The sequence below is a fragment of the Dipodomys spectabilis genome, unplaced genomic scaffold (assembly GCF_019054845.1).
Source record: "Dipodomys spectabilis isolate Male_0828 unplaced genomic scaffold, ASM1905484v1 ptg000096l, whole genome shotgun sequence".
Classification (NCBI taxonomy): domain Eukaryota; kingdom Metazoa; phylum Chordata; class Mammalia; order Rodentia; family Heteromyidae; genus Dipodomys; species Dipodomys spectabilis.
In genome coordinates, this window is record NW_024870773.1 from 12,419,228 (window position 1) to 12,439,134 (window position 19,907).

Sequence of the window (19,907 nt, forward strand, 5' to 3'; positions counted from 1 at the left end):
CATGCCCTACCCCTGAGTTGCAGGCAGAGTCTCTTGGACCTTTGCTTTGAGCATTTTGATCTGCGTAGACAGACTAGACATGTTCTGAACTAACAAAATAATTATTCTTCTAGAGATAGGTTCTAAGAACCACCCTGGATGTCTAAAACGGTGGACAGTACCAAACTCTTTCCATATATGTGTTTGTGTGTATGTATGTATGCATTTATGTGTCTGTTATGTATATATACAAATATGTGTGCCAATATATGCATACCTGTGCATACATATGCATATATGATAAAATTCAATTTAATCTATGCATCATTAAATATTAATTATAAATAACTATGACAATTATACCATATACTACAATGAAAGTTATATAAACGTCTTTATCCCCAAATGATTTAGGGTGCCCTCATTTCTTTACTGCACATTTTAGCTTCTTCTTAGCATATGCAAGTTGCCAATATCACTGCCCTGGTGCTTCTCAGCCTTAAGGAAATAAAATAAAAGTCACTTGAATACTAGTAACATAATTCAATAGCAGTTACTCTGATAATCCAGGTGGCAACTAATGAGTAATGGGAGGGTAGCATATATAGACTGTATATGTTGGTCAAAAGAGAGATTCACACACAAGCCAGACAGAGCAGAATGGTGCAACTATTCATCATGTTATTCATAATTCTGTAAAAGTTAAGACTTACAAATGGTTTCATTTTGCAACATCCTATTCAATATTTTCAGGTCATAGATAAATGCAGTTAATTGAAACCATGAAAGTAAAAACTGTGGATAATAGGAGACAATTGTAGATAAATATCTCGCCCTATGACATCAAGGCTAAGCTATAATTGCTAACATTGAACATAATAATTTTCATAAGAGTATAATTTAAATGTCTTGCTGGATATTAGTCTGGGCAAAGAAGAAAGCAACATTGCCAAATCATGAAACAGAAATCCTCCTGATTAACAGTTATCTGGTATTATGCAATACCATGACTTATAACAAGGTCCTCATAAGTGTGTAGGGTACTGAGGCAGAAAAAGCCATTGTGATATTCTACCTATTAATCTCAGGATCCAACAGATGATGGAGAGATTGAATATGATATTTCTGCACATAGAGAATGCAAGCATATTATCCACACTAAGAGCTCATTCAGGTTCTGAAAATGAATCATATGACTAACACAGGTCGTAATAACTTTACAACTTGTATGTATCATTCAGTAGACTATTGCTATGCTATTTCTGTAAGTAAACTCAATTAGCTAACAGCAAACCACCAGAGAGAGAATCTAATTATATTTTATGAAACTTTTTGAAGGACAGTTATGGATCTCTTTTGCATTTTTGTTTCAATAAGGAACTGACTTGTCAAACTAAGAATAATTTATAATTGAGCAAGACATATGAAACCCTATTTTAATCTTCATTATCATTTTAAAGGACAAGCAATAGTTGCAGATATTATTTCTGTATCATTCCCTATCTCCAGTGTATTTCTTCTTTGCAAAATGCATGTCCCCATCAATATTCTAAAAAGAAAGTGAACAGAACTCAATCAGAAGCTTAAGATTCGATTTTTTTCCACTTACCAAAGCAAAAGGAATTGAATAGATTCTGTCATCAATGTACAATATTTAGTGATACATAGTTGAAGAAATGAGATCAGTTTCCAACTCATATTAGATGACTGCTGTCCAAATATTTCTGTGATTCCTAAGTAGATCCATAACCTCTTGGCTAACACTATCTCATTTCACAGCACTATAAATCTCAGCTACATTTAACTCATCATTCTTTTACCTTGGGGATTTCTGATCCAGTCTCCACTATGCCTTTTTAGCAATGTTCTAGAAACACCAACACAATCTTACAGTTTGCTGTTAACATCTTCAGTGGTTTATGAGTACCTTTCTGATTGATCCCAAACACTTCCGGATACTAGAAAATAAGGTTTAAAAGTGTTTTCAAGGGCTGAGGATTGTAGCTCAACCTTGTAATCTCAACTTCTTCAGAAGCTGAGATCGAAGGCTCTCAGTTCAAGGTCAACTTGGGGAAAATAGTTAGCAAAACCTTATGTAAAGAATGAGTTAGTATACTCTGATAGTTCCAGGTAAGTACAGGCAAGAGAATTGTGTTCTAAAGCTGCCTTATTCAGAAACATCATACTCTGCCTGAAAAGTAACTAAAGCAAAAAGGTATGGAAGGCTTGGCTGAACTGGTAAACTACTTGCCTAGTAAGCAAGGGGCTCTGAGTTCAAATACTAGTGTCTAAAGAGAAAATGATACTGAGAAATATATTTGTTCCCATGTATCTTCTAACTGACTCTTCATTACTTTGTTTCATGGACTCTTCCTGCTCTTAATTTTAATGCTTATGTTAACTAACCCTGTGTTAACTATGCTTTTTCTCTGCTTTTGTGCAAGAAACTCTGACATGTACTTAGATGAATTTAGAAATGTTTAAGCCATTTGGGAGGCAGGTACCTGTGTTTTCTCAGGATGAACTGTAGGATTACAATTCCCCAATGTTCTAAACTTCTACAAGTTTAAAACTGAAAGGCTACACTAAAAAAAAATTCCACCAAGTTTTCACATTTTTTTTACTTTTCTTTTCTTTCTTTTAAAAATAAATGTGCCAAGTCCTCAGAATCATATGCTTTTCCTACAGAAGTTCTGTTATTTATATTTCATTACCTTTACATGAATTTTACATTACTCTATACATATTTACAAATGTATTACTTTTATTGGTACACATCTGAAAGTAAGAGTAATAATTTAGGTTTAAAAGACATGAGAACAGTAGGACTTTGATTTTCTAAACATAATCTTAAACATTCTCTACAACATTCTATGGAGATTATACCTACATCAAAATGATAGTTGGTTGAGCACTGGTGGCTCATGCCTGTAATCCTAGCAACTCAGGAGGCTGAGATCTGAGGAGTGCAGTTCAAAGCTAGTCCATGCACAAAAAAATCCCCATGAAACTTTCATCTCCAATTAACCCCTCAAAAAACAGAAATGGAACTGTGGCTCAAAGTGGTAGGGTACTAGCCTCGAGCAAAAGAGCTCAGGGAAAATACTCAGGCTCTGAGTTCAAGCCCCACAACTGACACAAAGAAAAAAAAGAGAGCATTTGCCATCTATTCATAAAATCATGATCAAATCAATGATATCTTTAATCTCAAATAGATTACCTAGCAACAAACACAACTCTCTCTCTCTCTCTCTCTCTCACACACACACACACACACACACACACACACACACACACACACACACACACACACGAGGCTACCCAATAATTCTATGCAGCAATAAACAATTGGTCATTTTTAAGTAACATTTAAAGTAAGTATATAAAATATACTTATACAATATAAAGTAACATCTTATGAAAACAAGATGCCAGCACTACTAGCAGTATGTGGCATGCAGAAAATCAAAGAGTTTCAGAAAAAAATATAGAATCTCCATTTTCAACTAAATATAACACCCAACTCTTCTGATCATTCCCTACTGTATGCCCCTCACACATGAAATTTATACACACATGGAGGATACAAAGCTGCTGGCCGCACTTGCAATTTTCATTTTTTTTCACCAGCATGAGAACTCCATGAGACATCTTGTGTGGAGGATATAAAGTATAAGACTTTTCAGAACATCAATAATAATAGCTAAGTCGGCTTTGTGGTCCAGCTCATTGTGACTCAAAGAGTGACTTTTATGTTCCAAATGCAGCCCATTGCTGGAACACTGTGGAATAACAATCAGGCTCCAGACTAGAATTGAGAAATCAGCACAGACCATTTTAACCAGATTCCCAGGTGATTTGCAAGCATGTTTAAAGTTTCAAGGGCACTGGCTCATCTCACAATTTCTAAGTCAGTTTTAGATCGTGAAGCCATATATTTATGTGGTTCTTTTTTTCCCTTTTTTGTTTTCATTTTCTTTAAGTAGTTGTACAATGGTGCTACCATTCAAAATAGCAGGTTATGAATACAATGGATCTTGATCAATGTCACCCCTTCCATCATTCTTCCCCATCTCCTAACCCTACTCCTTTCCTAGTTTTGTAAGATACAGATTAGAATTTATGACTATATTCTCTCTTCCCCCAGTCTTCCCTTTTTATTTGTCTATTCCCCTCCACTTGACCCCAGTCCCCTACACCTTTTCAGTACCATTTAACCTGGTCATCATTTTGTTGGACTGCGAATTAGCCTCTCTCAGGAATGACACAGTTTGAATTCTTCCTTGAAAATATGATATTAGTTAATGCATTTGTGTACACTTTGCATACAACCCTGACGTGTGTATTTGTTCATTTATAAATTAGTTTTAGCTTCCACATAGGCGGGAAAACATTCATCTTGTGTCTTCCTGACTTCACTGAACACCCCCTCCTTGTAGGTCCATCCATTTCTTTGCAAAAGATGTAATCATCATTCTCTCTAAGAGAGAAATAAAATTCCATTGAGTATATACACCACATTTTCTTGATCCATTCCATTTTTAAAACTTCACTTCATCAGGTCATCCAAGGGCTTTTGGGTAAGGGGGGAAAAATCACATTCCATTATCCTTTTCAGAAATACTTTCATTGTCCTGAGAGAAGAAATATGAAAGTTCCAAATATTACATGTGATGAAGTGATAAAAGCATATCTTTGTTTTGGTATGTCACAAAGGAATTTGTGATTGATTCCTAAAGTGAAGAACAAGAGGATACCAACACTGCCCTGTGCAAATAGGATGCTGTCTGATGTTGAGCTTTAAGACCCTCAGTGATCCCAGACATTGAAGGCTCAAGCCTGACGAATTCCTGAGTTTCTGTCCCTCCCCATTCTCCCAGTCCTCATGCTTGCAGCAAGAGCTTCATGCTGGAAAATGGAAGAAGAGCCCATGAAGACAAGTGCCTTGCCTGCTGGATCTTTCTTGTGTTCACAGAGTGATGAGATTCACTGAAATCCATTTAAATAAGGCCAAATCATGAATGGAACTCAAGCTGATCCTAAAGTCCTGTCATTCCTGTATGTTCCTAAAACAATTACCACCACCACCCCAAAAAAGCACATTTTCTGGCAGTTGTCCAAAAGCTTGTGTTCAATTCTGACTAATCAACAGGGGCTTGTTGACTTTATGTCCAAGGGAAGAAAGGACATACAAAAAGAAAGATCTCACAGAAACTAACAATTAGGACAATTACTTGTCAGCAGCTGGTAGATCTCTGCTTACTCAAGAGGAAAGAACAGTTGATTTCAACACATCTTTAATATCTACATCGGAAAAATGTTTTTAAAGAAGAAAAGGACAAGAGGCACATCAGTCTGCAACTGAAGCAAATTCACTGGAATTCTAACTTTTCCAATCCCTTTTTACCTATTCTTCTGAAGCGCCAGAACAAATACAGAGTCAGTGAGTACCAAGCTAAGGGTACAATAACCCCTTTGTGTGTTTAAGGGGGACTCTGTGTTGATATAGTAAATACACCACTGTATTTTTTTCTGTTCTTGTTGTGTCTATAAAATGAAAATAGGATGTATTCTAGAGAATTGCAGAAAGGTAAGAAGGTAAGTATGAACGCCATTTGGATGCTATTAGTCTTTCTGGAATACATATGACTTAGCAAGCAATATAGGCGGGAGTGTTGGGTAGAATAATTGTGATTCCTGACATCGACTTTAAGAATTTTGGAAGTAAAAGAATAATTGTGATTCCTGACATCGACTTTAAGAATTTTGGAAGTAAAAGGCACAAATTGTCTTTCACCATCATTCCAAGTATCAAGCAGTATAAACCACAATGCTGATTCCCAAAAGCTACAGCAAGGTCTTATCATGATACTCCTCAGAGAATAGTCAGTCTAGAGCAATTTGGTACTTTTCATCATTGAACTCAATTGGACAAAAAATGTTTTTCCAAGAAAGATACAATAATATTCAAAAATGCTATTTCAAGGGCCAAAGCTTTGATTTTTTGGTTGAGTTTTGTTCCGAAAACAAGTGACTATACTTAGGCATGATTTAAAAGACTTTAGATTCCCAGTTACCACCATCAAACCTCAGGACCACATACACATTTAAAAAAAAATCTCGCTATAAACATTGCTGATCACCTTACACTGCATGTGTAGCTTCAAGACAAATCTCCTAGCAGGTTGAAACTTAACATGATTCTTATGTGAAATTTGCCTAGATAGAGCTAGGTCAAATAGAAAGGACAAGTCACAGGAAGCTGGCAACCCTGTATTTATTACCAGCTCCTTTATTGACTGGTGGTACACATTAGGAAAATACTAAACCCAAATCAGAAATTGTCTTACGTAAAAAAAAGTCACTGGGGTCAGGTGCTGGTGGCTCACACCTATATTCCTAGCTATTTAGGAAGCTCAGATCTGAGGAGCTCCATTCAAAGCCAGTCTGGGCAGGAAAGTCCATAAGATTCCTATCTCCAATTAACTACCAGAAAATCCAAAATGGAGCTGTCGCTCATAGCCTCAGAAAGCTAGCCTTGAGCAGAAAAGTCGGAGACAGCACCTAGGCCCTGAGTTCAAGCCCCACAACAGACCAAAAATAAATAAATAAACAAACAAACAAACAGCAAATAAGTAAATAAAGTCACTAGGATTGTGTAGAGAACCTGGGAACACAAATCCCACCAGATCTCCTTTGCCAAAAGGACCAAACAAGACAGTGTCCCTGGTCATGTTAGCCACCAGCACATTTTCATCAGCCAGTACCCTTGCTCCCTCCTCCCTTCGTTTAACTCAAAATCTCTGATCCTTGTGGTCTACATTAAGGTACAGAATAGAGAAATTAGATAAATAACAAAATCACAGCTACAAAATACAATGGCTTGCATTTTGAGGGTTGTTAATCTGTCCCATAAGGAAATGGGAGTTTTCACTGCACAGTTGATTTGGAAAGTGAACCAAATCCAGAAGAAGTCAAAGTGTTCCAAGGATCTGTGTTGTCCCCTTTCAGTCTTTTGGGTCCTAGCTCCAGGCAGGCAGTCTATATCTCTTATGCTTTTTAGTTCAGCTCTGTTTCCTCTGTCCTATGCCCCCAAATAAAGGGAGGCTCAGGAAAGAGTTTGTTCCCAGCTGCAAGTTGCTATAACAGCATTGTTACAAAAATAAGGCACCATTCAACAGAAGTCAGGATTACCTCTTAAAGTAATGATGTGACATCAGTTTCTCATTCCACCATCACTTTAGTAGGTCAGCCAGGGCCCTGGAATCACACACTGGCTAAGGTCCTGAAGAGGCCATTCCACACCGGCTATTTCTAACATCTATAGCATCCCAACCACCTGAACTGCTAATCTGCTAAAAATTTCTCCCTTTATAAAGGAGCCCTGTGATGTTTTCACACTGTTTTCAAGATCACGTTGCGCCTTCTCCATGAACTTGAGTTCTTTCCTACATACTGTTTCAGAGACTAGCAAAGCCAAGTGAGTGACACCTAGTTCTCAAAAATTATTAGCTTGTCACCTGTGAGGAAGACTAAAGCTAAAATATTCAGATTGAGAAAGAATGTACAAGCAGACATTGTGCATATACAACTCAAATATACAAACAGCCCTTTGTTCAGAGTTGGATCAACACTCCTCAAAATGGAAGCCCTTGTTACCATAGCTGTGGTCTGTTATTCAGGATTCCAACCCCAACCTCTTTGGCATCCAGGTCAAGAAGGAAAACCATAACCTAGGACGAATTCAGACCAGAATGGGCAGGTCTTAATTCACAATTTTCAACTTCCCTATTTTTCTATTCTTCCTTCCAACTCAGGAGCAACCACAGAAATATAAATAAGTTCCTCACACCCCTTTCCTGTGATGCTGCTTCTAGACAGTTCACCTACGCTTGCCCGTGTCAACAATCTCTAATCACCGAACACTTGAGGTCTTCTACTCTTCTATGAAACATTCTTGCTTGTTCACTAAACACTTTCCCCACTCTCTTATCTTCCTCTGTATCTCTGGAAAAGGTGGCTCCATTCTGTGCCCACCTAAATATTTTCTGTTTATTCTCATTTGGGTGGCCTTTGCTATAGTCACAAGATTTAACTGATTTTACTTTTTGAGTAATGTATATTTTACAATGGTCTCAATCTTGAATTTGTGTGTATGTGTGTTTGTGCGCGTGCGCGCTTGTGTGTGCACGTGTGTGTGTATCTGCCAACCCTGGGGCTTGATCTCAGGGACTGGGTGGTGTCCCTGAGCTTTTGTGCTCAAGGTTGGCACTTAAGCCACAGTTTCACTTCTAGCTTTTTGCTGGTTAATTGGAGATAAGAGTCTTACAGACTTTCCTGCCTGGCCTGTCTTCAATCCTCAATCCTCAGACTCAGCCTTCCAAGTAGCTAGGATTACAGCCATCAAAGCCTGGCTTCAATCTTGATTAATTTTAAGAGACTGCACTCTATTGCTAAGACCAGAGGAACCCTAAAATCAGCCCAAAACACACCCTCTATGGGCTCATACTCATGAACTTGCTCTCCAATCATCCTGACCCTCTCATATCATGATTCTAACCATAATAAAAAGCAACCTATAGCCATACAGAAACCAACCACCACAGTTGCTCTGAAACTGTCCTATTTTATGGCAGCACCAGCCCTATACCCAGCAATACCCCCACCAGTCCTGTGTATATGGAGTCAGATGGCCATCCGACAAAGCTTTTCAATATACTCTGCCATTCTGCTGTGCACTCGGTGTGGATGCAGTTTGCTCTGCCATGAACAGGTTATCCATCAATTAAACTCTTTCCAATCAGGTAAGGGTCTTCCTAAATGGCCAATCCTGGGCAAAGTCTCGTTATTGACACTGAACTCTTAAGCAGGATTGATCATCTTCTCCTGCAAGCCATGCTATAGTGCAGTTTTACGTACACATCACACATGCGCAGGGTTGATTTGGCTGTGGTGGTTAAAGATGAGGAGGAGGATGATCCTTTAGCATCATCACCCTGCAGAGCTCTGTGATCTGCGTTTGTGAGTAAATGCATTCGTAGGCAATTGACTGACTTGGCCATTACATTTAATGACATTGAGTGTGAAAAAGTCTGAAAGGAGTTACACTCCAACAATAGAATGCCTTAGAAAGAGTAAATCAAAGTTCAACAAAATAAACACCAGGAAACAGATACTTGAAAGGTGTGGGTGGAGTCAAGGAGAGTTGGGTAGACAAATGAAAAGATGGAGGAAGGGGAGAATGTAGTCAGAAATGCAGCACATATCCTACAAAATTTTTTTAAAAAGTGAGGGAAGGGGTGGTGGTTTGGGAGGGATGGGTGAAAACTTTGAAAGAGATGGTACTGATCAAGACACAATGTATTCATAAACCGCTTTGTGGAATGGCAATTCCGTTGTACAACTACTTAAAGATAATAAAATATAAAATCGATAAATAATTGTAGTTAACAAAATACAAAAAAATTCTAGAAGGTTTAGATCAGCATGCAGGGATAGCATGTGTGCATCTAATCCATCTCAATTATCCAGCATATTCACCCACCTCAATCTGAGTGGTGTTGTCTTGCCCATCATCTAGGAGCAGGTCAGTGAAGCCTCGTGGCTCTGGAGAGTCTTGGCCTATGCTTGCTCGGTTTGTGTCTACCGCCTTCAGAGGATCCAAGTTCCTTTTCCATCGGTGGCTGTACGCATGCACATCCACGTGCACATCCTCTTCTGCTCCAGGAAAGCCTGGGGCCACTTGGTACTGCCAGCCTGGGAAAAGAAAGAGAATGTGTAAACTCCAGGCATAATTTACTAACAGTCCATCTACAAGGGAAGTAAAGGTGAGTGGACTTGTCGTAAAAATGGAAAACTAACAGCACAGGGAAAGCAGCTAACTTGAGTTATAGAAGCATCTTCAAGTGCTGTATAATTGCCACCTACCACAAACTGTGACAGAGATTCATGGCCGATATTGCAGTATCTCTCAAGCTGGTGAGCAGCCCTATAGCAATGCCTTTTCCTTCTCTGTTCAGACACAGGCTTTGTAAACATTCTCTAGCTGCTCTGAGAAAGCAAGTGAGAAGAATCCTATGCAATGAGACTGAGATATTTGCAGTTTGTTCAAAAATAAAAGGCTAAGATTATGCCACACACACACACACACACACACACACAAAAGGCATAGAATAGTATCTGATCCCACTAGCTTTTCTGAAGAGCATCTAAGTGGCCATTCAGATTTTCATTGTACTTTCTCAGAGACAAGAAACTTATTCTGTACCCCAAAGTAGTTCATTAAGAAACAAAATTCTGAGATTATGAGGGTATATTTGTATCTATTTCACATGAACCAGGCTGGCTCAGAAACATCAGTGCCCTTGTATGGGTTAAGTTCAGTAAGTGTGCAATGTACCCTGTAGTTTACGAGACAGACCTGGTCCATTGCCTAACTCATTTAATAATCAGAGCCCTCAGCATGGATCACAGCTGCTCTTGTCCATCCACGCTCTCCTCACCTTGGGAACTTGTCAGGATAGTAAAGGATGACAGCGACAGGCACTTATAGAAATGGATGGGATGGCAAGGAGATCAAATCACAGAGGTATTTTAAAGCCATCTGCAGGGAATGGCCCCGGTGACCCAGTTCTTCTTGCCACTAGAGGAGGGAAAATTAGATTTAATCATGACTCCCAGTCTTTCATTTCAACAGGTCAGCAGGGGAAGGTCTTCCACCAGGATTGGAAATCCCATTTCTGAGCAAGAGGAACAACCTTCTACCCAGCCATTACCAAGAGATATGAATTGACAGGCTTTATAGCTATTAGGATATAAGTTCAAAAAGGGCTCAAAGAACAGGGATTCAATCACATCTCAGCTATTCCCCTAAATAGGAGAACACTCAAGAAGATACAATGTATTTAATGAAGCTTACAATATTAATGAATCAGCTACTTAGTACTGCTAATCACAGCAGGGCAGTCACAACCATGTTCCTTTCAACTCAAAAAGGTGCTAAGAATTTTTCTAGATGAGACAATGAATTGGAAAGATCGCCTATATAATCTGATGCCTTAGTCAGATACAGCCAAGAAAGAAACCCTTCATGGTACCTCCATCTATCCCTTAAAAGGATCTTAGGATCTAAAATAACCAAAGCTCCACTAGAGCAGATAGCCAAGAGCCAGAGAAATGGCAGCCAGAGAAATGTGCTTAATTTATTGAGCTCTATGGTGAAAGGAACTCATGTCCACTAAGAGTCACACATGGTCCCTAGGCAATCTCCTGGCACCAAGGTTTCAACAAGCACATCCAATCAGTATTAACATTGTCACTCTAGAAAATGCCTGTCTCTTTCTAGATACATTTGTCCAACATACAGGCCATTCAACAGCATGTAATTATTTTAATACTTTTTTATTGTAAAAATACTGTACAGAGGGGTTACAGTTACATGAGCAAGGTAATGAGTACATTTCTTATCAAGCATTGTTGCCTCCTACTTTGATTTTCCCTTACCATCTCTTCCCTCCGACCTCCACAACCACACCCCACCCACCCTGCCTGAATTGTAAAGTTCGTTTTCAACATAGTATCTTGTACATCTCATTGTTACAAAGGGTCAACCTGTATCCCTAGTTTTGTTTTTTCCATTCTCCCCAAATTAGAGAAGTGTATATACAAGATGCAGCGTACTGACATCGTGAAAACAAGGGTTATATCATGAGGGGAGGAACATACAAAGAAACAACAACAACAACAAAAAAACATGGTACAATATAAATACACTAGAAGCAGTAGCAAGAAAGAAAAAAACCACTTGTGTCCCTATCTTGGGGTTCATTTCTCTTAACATCATCTTATCTGGTCATATGTGCATAGCTTTTTACCTTTTCTGCTTGTCCCAGATATATACCAGTACGCAATTATTGACTGGTTGACTGAATGAGGGAATGTAATCACTGCTGATTCTTTGTTTGGAGCCAGAAGCATAGACCAGGCAGAATTGAGTCATGGGAAAAGTACTGTGCAAAGGTTCAATAGACTTGGGATAAAATTCTGTCCTTTTAGGGCTTGCTGATTGTAGAACCTTGAGAAATGTATACAACTCCATGCTTTAGTTGTCCCATATTTTAAATGGGACTGAGAATATCTTCCCTGAAAAAGCAGACACTGTTTCTGAGGAATGTGTCAAGCCTTGAGACCTATTATTCTAGTCTCATTTATATGTCCTGCTTCATTATCAAAAATATATGAGGGAGTTTAAAACAAACGTAAGCAATAAGATTGCATGATAGTTAGACAAAACCTCCTAGTACAAAACGTAGGTCAGCATCAGAAAAGTACACTTGCCTTTTGTTCAGAGTAGTAGCTCTGGGAAAGTGCTATCATTGGAGATTTAGGTGTATACAAACAGCTGACAGACCTACACAAGACCTTACTAGACCATCAGACTTGATAAGAAATGGTAACAAACATAATGCAATAAATAGATTATACCTTCCCACAATGTTCAGTAGTATTTAAGATGATACACAAATTATACACACAAAAGACTCAACTTCAACCTGAGGCCTGGCATGTCAATCCTCTAAAGACAAAATTAAGTGGAAATAACCTAAAACTTTCAAAGAGTATTCGTTTAAAAACTTCAATAGAGAAGTTTAAAGCAATATTTGAATGTTAGATATCCTTTCTTCTTTCCTTCTTTCCTTTTTCCCTTCCCTTTCCCTTTCTTCCTTCCTTTCTTTCTTTCTTCCTTCCTTTCCACCCAGCTACCTGCCTTCCTTCCTGCCTGCCTGCCTTCTGAAATACTAGAAGTTCTATTTCTCAACCACCTGAAATCTCTCTCTGTTTCAATTTCTCTTCCTAACCTGTAACTCTAACAAAACAATGTCAAGGAGCTTTAAAACATCGACTGGTGATCTTCATAGTTTGCATTTAATTTATAATCTAATGAATGTATCCAGTTCTTGGTCCTGTAGTAACTATGCAAATTTATTCTCTAGCTGGATATGGGTGACAGTGAATTGAGTTAGACAGATAGAACTCTTGCATAACATGTGACTGTGTGTTTATTTTTCTCCTTTTAAGCTTCAGTCTCCAGAGTATTTTGTGTTTTTCTCCCTTTCCCATTTCCTTTCAATGTGCCATTTAAGTTGGTGTATGGTGTCATTTTTATTGACATTAGTTTGTACATAGGATTGGAGTTCTGTGTGGTGTCTCCACAGTTCTTTGCAGTGTTCACTGACCAGTACTTGCTTACACTACTAACCACTACGGACCACTGGCTGCACTCATAGACCTCGGCTGGCGCCTGTCCACCCACAGACATTCTGCTCCTATCATCTGAACTTCAGACATTGAAAACCAATTATTGTTGCCTCTAATTGGGCTTGCAAAGAGTAAGCAGGATTTCGGGGAAGGTCTGACAGGTTTTCTAATGAGAAGATTTGTGAACTTCAGCCCCAGTCTCTGTGAAAATGCATCAGATTGCCATGTGAAACCTCATTCTTTTTCTCTGGCTATGTTATGAATAAACAGGTCTGCCTGAGCACGTGCAATGGTAGCACTGTTACATTCATGATCAGTAGGACATGGCTCATCAAGACAGAAACATGATGTTGCTTAGATGATATTGGTAACATGTCTGAATGATTTTTAGGGATGTAAAAATCAATCAAAATGGATATTTTACAGAAACCAAGACAGAAGAAAAGCAGAAGGACCACAGCTTGTTTATCTATATAGCAAATCACTCATCTGCATTTCATGAGCTTTGGAACTCATGAAAATATTTTAGATTATCTTTTAAGTCAGATCCAAAAATCAATTATTCACAATCAAGACAAAGAGATTCATGAGCTGTAACTTCTCCTTCCTTAGCTGTAGTGAAAACAAACTCGGTAGGAGGGATCTCCAGGAATATTCTTTGCGAACAGACTGTTTGCACTCTGTCTAGTGGACATTAATTAAACCAATGGAAAACCTCCACAGGCAATCTTCGCCAACATATTTGACTAGACTCATTCATCATATACCTTGTGAAAACAATAGGTATACTCTAATGACTTCCATTCAGATATAAGGATAAAAAACTATAAAAGATCCATTTCTTTATAGACAGCATATAAATTGATTTTGATACATTATTAATTGCAGTAGCTGTAACTTATTATTGAGGAGGGTACTGTTTTACCACTAGAATATCCTTATGAAATCCTCATAAGGACAGTTCATTTGAGAAGAGAACAGGAAACATATACATGTAGTTATATTATTCTTTATAATACCTCAGGTATCTTTTTTTTGCCATCCCACACTAAAAGCAAAAGTAAAGAAAGTGGTACTGGGTTGGAAATATTAAGGTTAAGTCATCTACAAGTGATTTTTATTTATATACCACATATTTAACAGCTACGTATTGAAAACATTTTACATCATTCCATATACATGGCAACCACCAGGAAGCAAGTGCATGAATCCACATGCATCCCATAAAACTAGACTCCAGGGACCGGGAATGTGGTTTAGTGGTAGAGTGCTTGCCACCTTTCATAAAGCTCTGGGTTTGATTCATAAGTACCACATAAATGGGGGGGGGAGGGAGCAGAAGTAGTGCTGTGGTTCAAGTGGTAGAGTGCTAGCCTTGAGCAAAAGAAGCTCAAGAACAGTGCCAAGGCCCTGAGTTCAAGCCCCAGGACTGGCCAAAACAAACATTAAACTCCATTTCTACCATTCCACCTGGCATGCCTTTTGTTCTGCACTTTCTCAGTGAATCCAATCACCACTGTGCATTCAATGCAACGAAATACACAGAAATACTTGGCAAAGATGGACTTCCATATGGCTTTGCATCTCAATTTATTGCAGCAGTGAAGAGGAAATTCTATAAAAATAGTGATATCCTTGGTTACATCCAATAATGAACTGTCTATCCCATTAGCTTGGAGCTCTAGATTGATGGCATTAGAGAATAAGGTAGCTACAGAAGAAAAAGATAAATCATTTTGTCAAGAGATAAAACTATGAAAAAAAACCCCACAGGACCTGTTTCTGACCACTCCTCTCTCATCGTCCTTCAGCAGACCTTATATTCCCACCACACAAAATTCGTCAATAACATCTTGACTAACAAAGTAGTATCTTCCCTCTTCGCACTTCCTAGGAAATCTTACAAGTCCTCAAAAAAATCCGGCTCAAATGTTGTCTTTTTGAATAAGTTTACCTTTGACTCCCCTCCCCAGAACTGAGTTTTCTTCTACAATGGAAAACTTCCTTTTACCTGACTCTTTAAATGATCTTACCCTATCTTCGCTTAAATATGAGACTGTGCAGAGATAACATAGTACGCTGAAGACTTGTTCATTAGAAAAACCTTTTGCACCCATGCCCCTTGGGTGACATCTAAGTAGCCTGACAGAGGGTCACCAACAATTCTGTAACTAGGGCATGGTGGTACATAACTGTCATCTCAGTTACTTGGGAAGTAAAGGTAGTAGGATCAAAGTGTGAGACCAGGCAGGTTATCAGCAGAAGTCAGAGCCTGTCTCAGAACAAAAATACAAACACAAGGGCTTGGAGTTTAGCTTAAATGGTAGGGCACTTGTCTAATAGATGTGAGGCCTTGGATTCAAGTCTACAAACAAATATAAAACGTAACCAAAACTAAATGCCTCACTGGATCTAAACTATTCCATCAAATAGAAAAGTTTATACCTTCCTTCAGGAAAGGCACTTCCTCTATGGAATTTAGTTACAAGTTAGATAGAGGTAGTTAAATGACAAACTGGTTCAGTTATGACATTTACTCAAAGACTCATGTTTCAGAAGCTTGGTTCCCAGTACATCATTGTTCAAAGGAGACCCAGTTACGAAGGCTCTGATCTCAACAATGGATTCATTCATCTATCGATGAACTGAACACCTGAATGGACTATTGGGAGGCCATGGAAACTGTGAGGCAGGAACTAGTTGCAGGAGTTAAGTCATGGAGAGTATGCTCCACCTCTCCCCTCCCCTCATCTTTCTAGTCTCCCTTCCTTTCCTCTCATCTCCTCTCCTCTCCTCTCCTCTCCCTTTCCTTTCTCTCTGCTCTCCTCCTCCCCCTCCCCTCCCCTTGCCTTCCCTCATCCTCTTCCTCCTGCTCCTTCCGCTTTCTCTGTTTGTCTCTGTCTCTGTCCTGCCCTTACTTTTCCTTCCCCTTACAATGAGATGTACTTTCCTACTTTTCTGCCATGCTATCCTGGGATGCCAGAGAGCAAGAAACACTGGAATCACCTGACCATAGACTGAAACTGTAACCCAGAATAAACATCACCTCCTTTAAGTTGCTTTCACCAAATACATTGTCACAGATTTGGCAAGTTTACTAACACAGAGACTAAGTTTCTAGTGAACTTCCATAAAGCACAATATTTCATATGCATTGTCTCCTTACTAGAAAGAAGGAAAATATCAATGGGCCCCAAAAGAACTCTTGGATATTTGACTCTGGATTACTGAGCCATTATCCATGTGCCTTTCCCTTTGCTGACTTTGCTATGTAGACTTCTGCCATTATAGGTCATGACCAAAATGTGAACACAGCCTAAGTGTCTTGATTTCATATCAAACCAAATCAACAATGGTCTTGGGATAGCCTGACACAGGGAGAGTTCAATATAATAAAAGTCTCATTTAAGTGTTAGCAATAGTAAAATTAGCGGTAGTAATAATTTGTGTGTGTGATCAGGACAAGCATATATGTTGGCATCTTACGTAATATAGGTATATATATGCATATAAAATAAAGATAAATCAATGAACATCCCTGGCCATGGTTGTTTGTATGGAAGAGTGTCCTCAATGTAAGCATGCAATCTCTCATTACACTTTTTAAGATTTCAACCTGTGAAGGCCTCCATTTTTCTGAGGTGAGTTGCAGTCAAAACTAGGTCACTGGGCAATTGGTTGACATCCAGCAACACTATATCTGTACTTCATCTCTGTCTTTTTCAGTTAGTGAAATCAATAAGAAATACAACACATCTTTGGCAAGTGTGGACATGGTCCAGTGGGATGGAAACGTTACAAAGAAGGTGAAGAGACCTCAATTTCAAATTAAAAGTGGAAAATAAGTAGTTAAGAGTTCCATCTCTAAAGAAGCAGAGAAGTAGAATGATAAATATCCATAGCAAAGCAGCACGCATCCTGCACAGTCTCTATTTGCTGCTACTTGCCCTTCTCTCACTTCAGGTCATTGTGGCATTCTTGGTTTGGCAGGGTCCTTTACTTGATGAAGTACATTTGGCAGTATAAGAAAACTATAAAGAGCCGGTCGCTGGTGGCTCACCCCTGTAATCCTAGCTACTCAGGAGGCTGAGATCTGAGGATCATAGTTCAAAGCCTGCCCAGTCAGGAAAGTCCATGAGACTCTTATCTCCAATAAACCACTAGAAAACCGGAAGTGGCACTGTAGCTCAAGCAGTAAAGCACTAGCCTTGAGGGACAGCACTCAAGCCCAGAGTTCAAGCCCCACAACCGACAAAAGAAAAGAAAAGAAAAGAAAACTATAAAGAAAATAAGAGCAAAGTATATTGGCCCACCCCTATAATCCCAGTTATGCAGGCAGGAGGCAGAGATAGGAAGCCAACCTGCATAAAGAAGATAGTGAGATTCCAACTCAAAGCACAAACTAGGCATGGAAATGTATGCCTGTCATCCAAGTTAGGTCAGAGTCAGAGGTGGGATGATCACTGTACAGGCATTTGATCAAAAACAGATATCAAACCAATTTACTTTCAAAACTATTACATAGATAAGCCAGCACATTAATTCTAGAAGTAAAACTAGTAAATTAAGACAATAAAAACTATGAAAGCATGCTCAGCCTTAGAAGCACATATTAAAAAAATTAAAGACAACTTGAGGGGAGAGGAGTGGGGAGGGAAGGTATAGTAGGAGAAAAACAAAGGGGGTAACAATGCCAACAAGAAATGTACTCATTACCTTACTCATGTAACTGTAACCCCTCTGTACAGCATCTTTACAATAAAATATTTTTAAAAGGCAACATGAATGTTATCTTATAGTTTATTAAAATATTAAAGATAAACATAATTTTCTAATAAATTTTTCTAATAAGGCTATGGTTTTCTAGTAATTCTAATGATATTAATAATAATTACCCCTCATGATATTAATAATTAATTTCAAATTCATTCTTATGCTGTTGTACTTATAAGTACAAATATATGAGGAAAAATAGGTGGTAGACTGAAAAAATGGGCTGAAGCTCGGACTAGCAACCCAGTATCAAAAGGGGGGAAAAACATGCACAATAATATTGAATATATATTATATCATGAAAGGATTGGAAAGTTACTGAAAATAACTATTCACATGGGTGAGAGTTTTCTATTTAACAGTGTTGTAGAAATTTTAAAACAAAGAATTCAACAAATCTCAACCCTGGTCTTAGTGTATAGATGATAATTTCCCATCTTAAAATAAATTTTAAAAAACAGTTGTTTTAATAAGTCAGGACATCAGTTGATTTTTCAGTTAAGTTGCTTAGACTTAAAGAACAAATTAACTTCCATATGAGCTGGAAGTTTTCAAATCATCTATAAATAGGTAATAAAGATTTAATTACAACTAAGACTCTACCATTGAATGAGATCCTTGAGAATTTTCAGAGTTGTCTGGCATGATGAATTCAGAAATCACATAAAAATTGTATGTCTGTAAACCCGTATCATTTATAGAATGAGAAGGTATAGTTTTTCTTGAATTTTATAAAAATTTGCTTCTCCTAAATATCTGTTCACTTTAACTCCAGGTTTATATGGTGATCATCGTAAGGAGTAATTTTACAGTATTTATGGTCTCTCTCAGCAACGAAAGTGTATTCTTACACCTTCTTTAGTTATTTAGCTAAATGTCTTGTTAATATATCTAGGTTCCTCAAGGTCATCTATCAAATATTTCATTTTTGTTCTCAAGTTTTCATTTTCATTTTTAAAAATCATGTGTTATAATTGTTTAGAGATTCCATAACACAATGGGTAATAAAAATTACTTTGGTAAAGTACCTTTTCATTTATATTCATCATTAGCTCACCTAAACTTCTTCTGTTTCCTGTCTTGGGAATGGCTGATTTTAAAATGAGAGTTCTGCACTAAGAACTAATTCCCAATGCAAGAAAAGTATGACTCTGTCAACTAGGGAGACAGCGAGATAGAAAAATCTGTAAACAAGGACCAGTCATGGCCAATAGACTCTCTTGGGAAAATGTGAAAATTGGAGCCAGAATAGACCAGATGGAATCAATTGTTATAATAGTGCCCAGCGTCACAATGAAGTCCAAGTGCCTAGGGCCCCAATCACCGAAGGCCTTCTATTAAATGAAGGCTGCCAGATGTCTGATAGACTCAATCTCATTCCATATTCTCATCACATCCTATTTAGTTTGTGGGATGAGACTCCACAATGGCTCGATCTTTAGCCCAAACTGACTCAGCTGTTGACTATAAATGACAGCCAGCCCATGGACTACTATCAGATTTTGATTTGCAAACTGATTTAAATCAGATTACATCATTATCAAAATAGCTCCAAATATCTATAGTCTAAATGACCCCTACAATTTTTTTGGGGGGGTCTGGTTGTGGGGCCTGAACTCTAGGCCTGGGTGCTGACCCTCAGCTCTTCAGCTCAAAGGTAGTGCTCTAGCACTTGAGCCACAGCGCCACTTCCAGCTTTTTTCTTTTTGCTTATGTGGTACTGAAGAATCGAACCCAGGGCCTCATGCATGCAAGGCAAGCGCTCTACCACTAAGCCACCTTCCCAGCCCCGACCCCTATAAATTTATATGAGGTTGGACATGGTACAATAATAGCACTTTTTATTTCTTCATTACCAAGTTATCTTTATTACTGTTTAATTTAAAAAGGAAAAGGAA

At 38.4% G+C, this 19,907-nt stretch overlaps 1 protein-coding gene across 1 annotated transcript in view; it reads right to left on the minus strand.

Moving 5' to 3' along the window:
- Window positions 1–19,907, minus strand: part of Plxdc2 (plexin domain containing 2) — a 388,918-nt gene that overhangs the window by 216,829 nt on the left and 152,182 nt on the right. Inside the window, exon 2 of the mRNA XM_042685982.1 lies at window positions 9,524–9,735. Coding sequence (XP_042541916.1) covers window positions 9,524–9,735 — 212 coding nt within the window. The remainder of the gene's footprint in view (window positions 1–9,523; window positions 9,736–19,907) is intronic.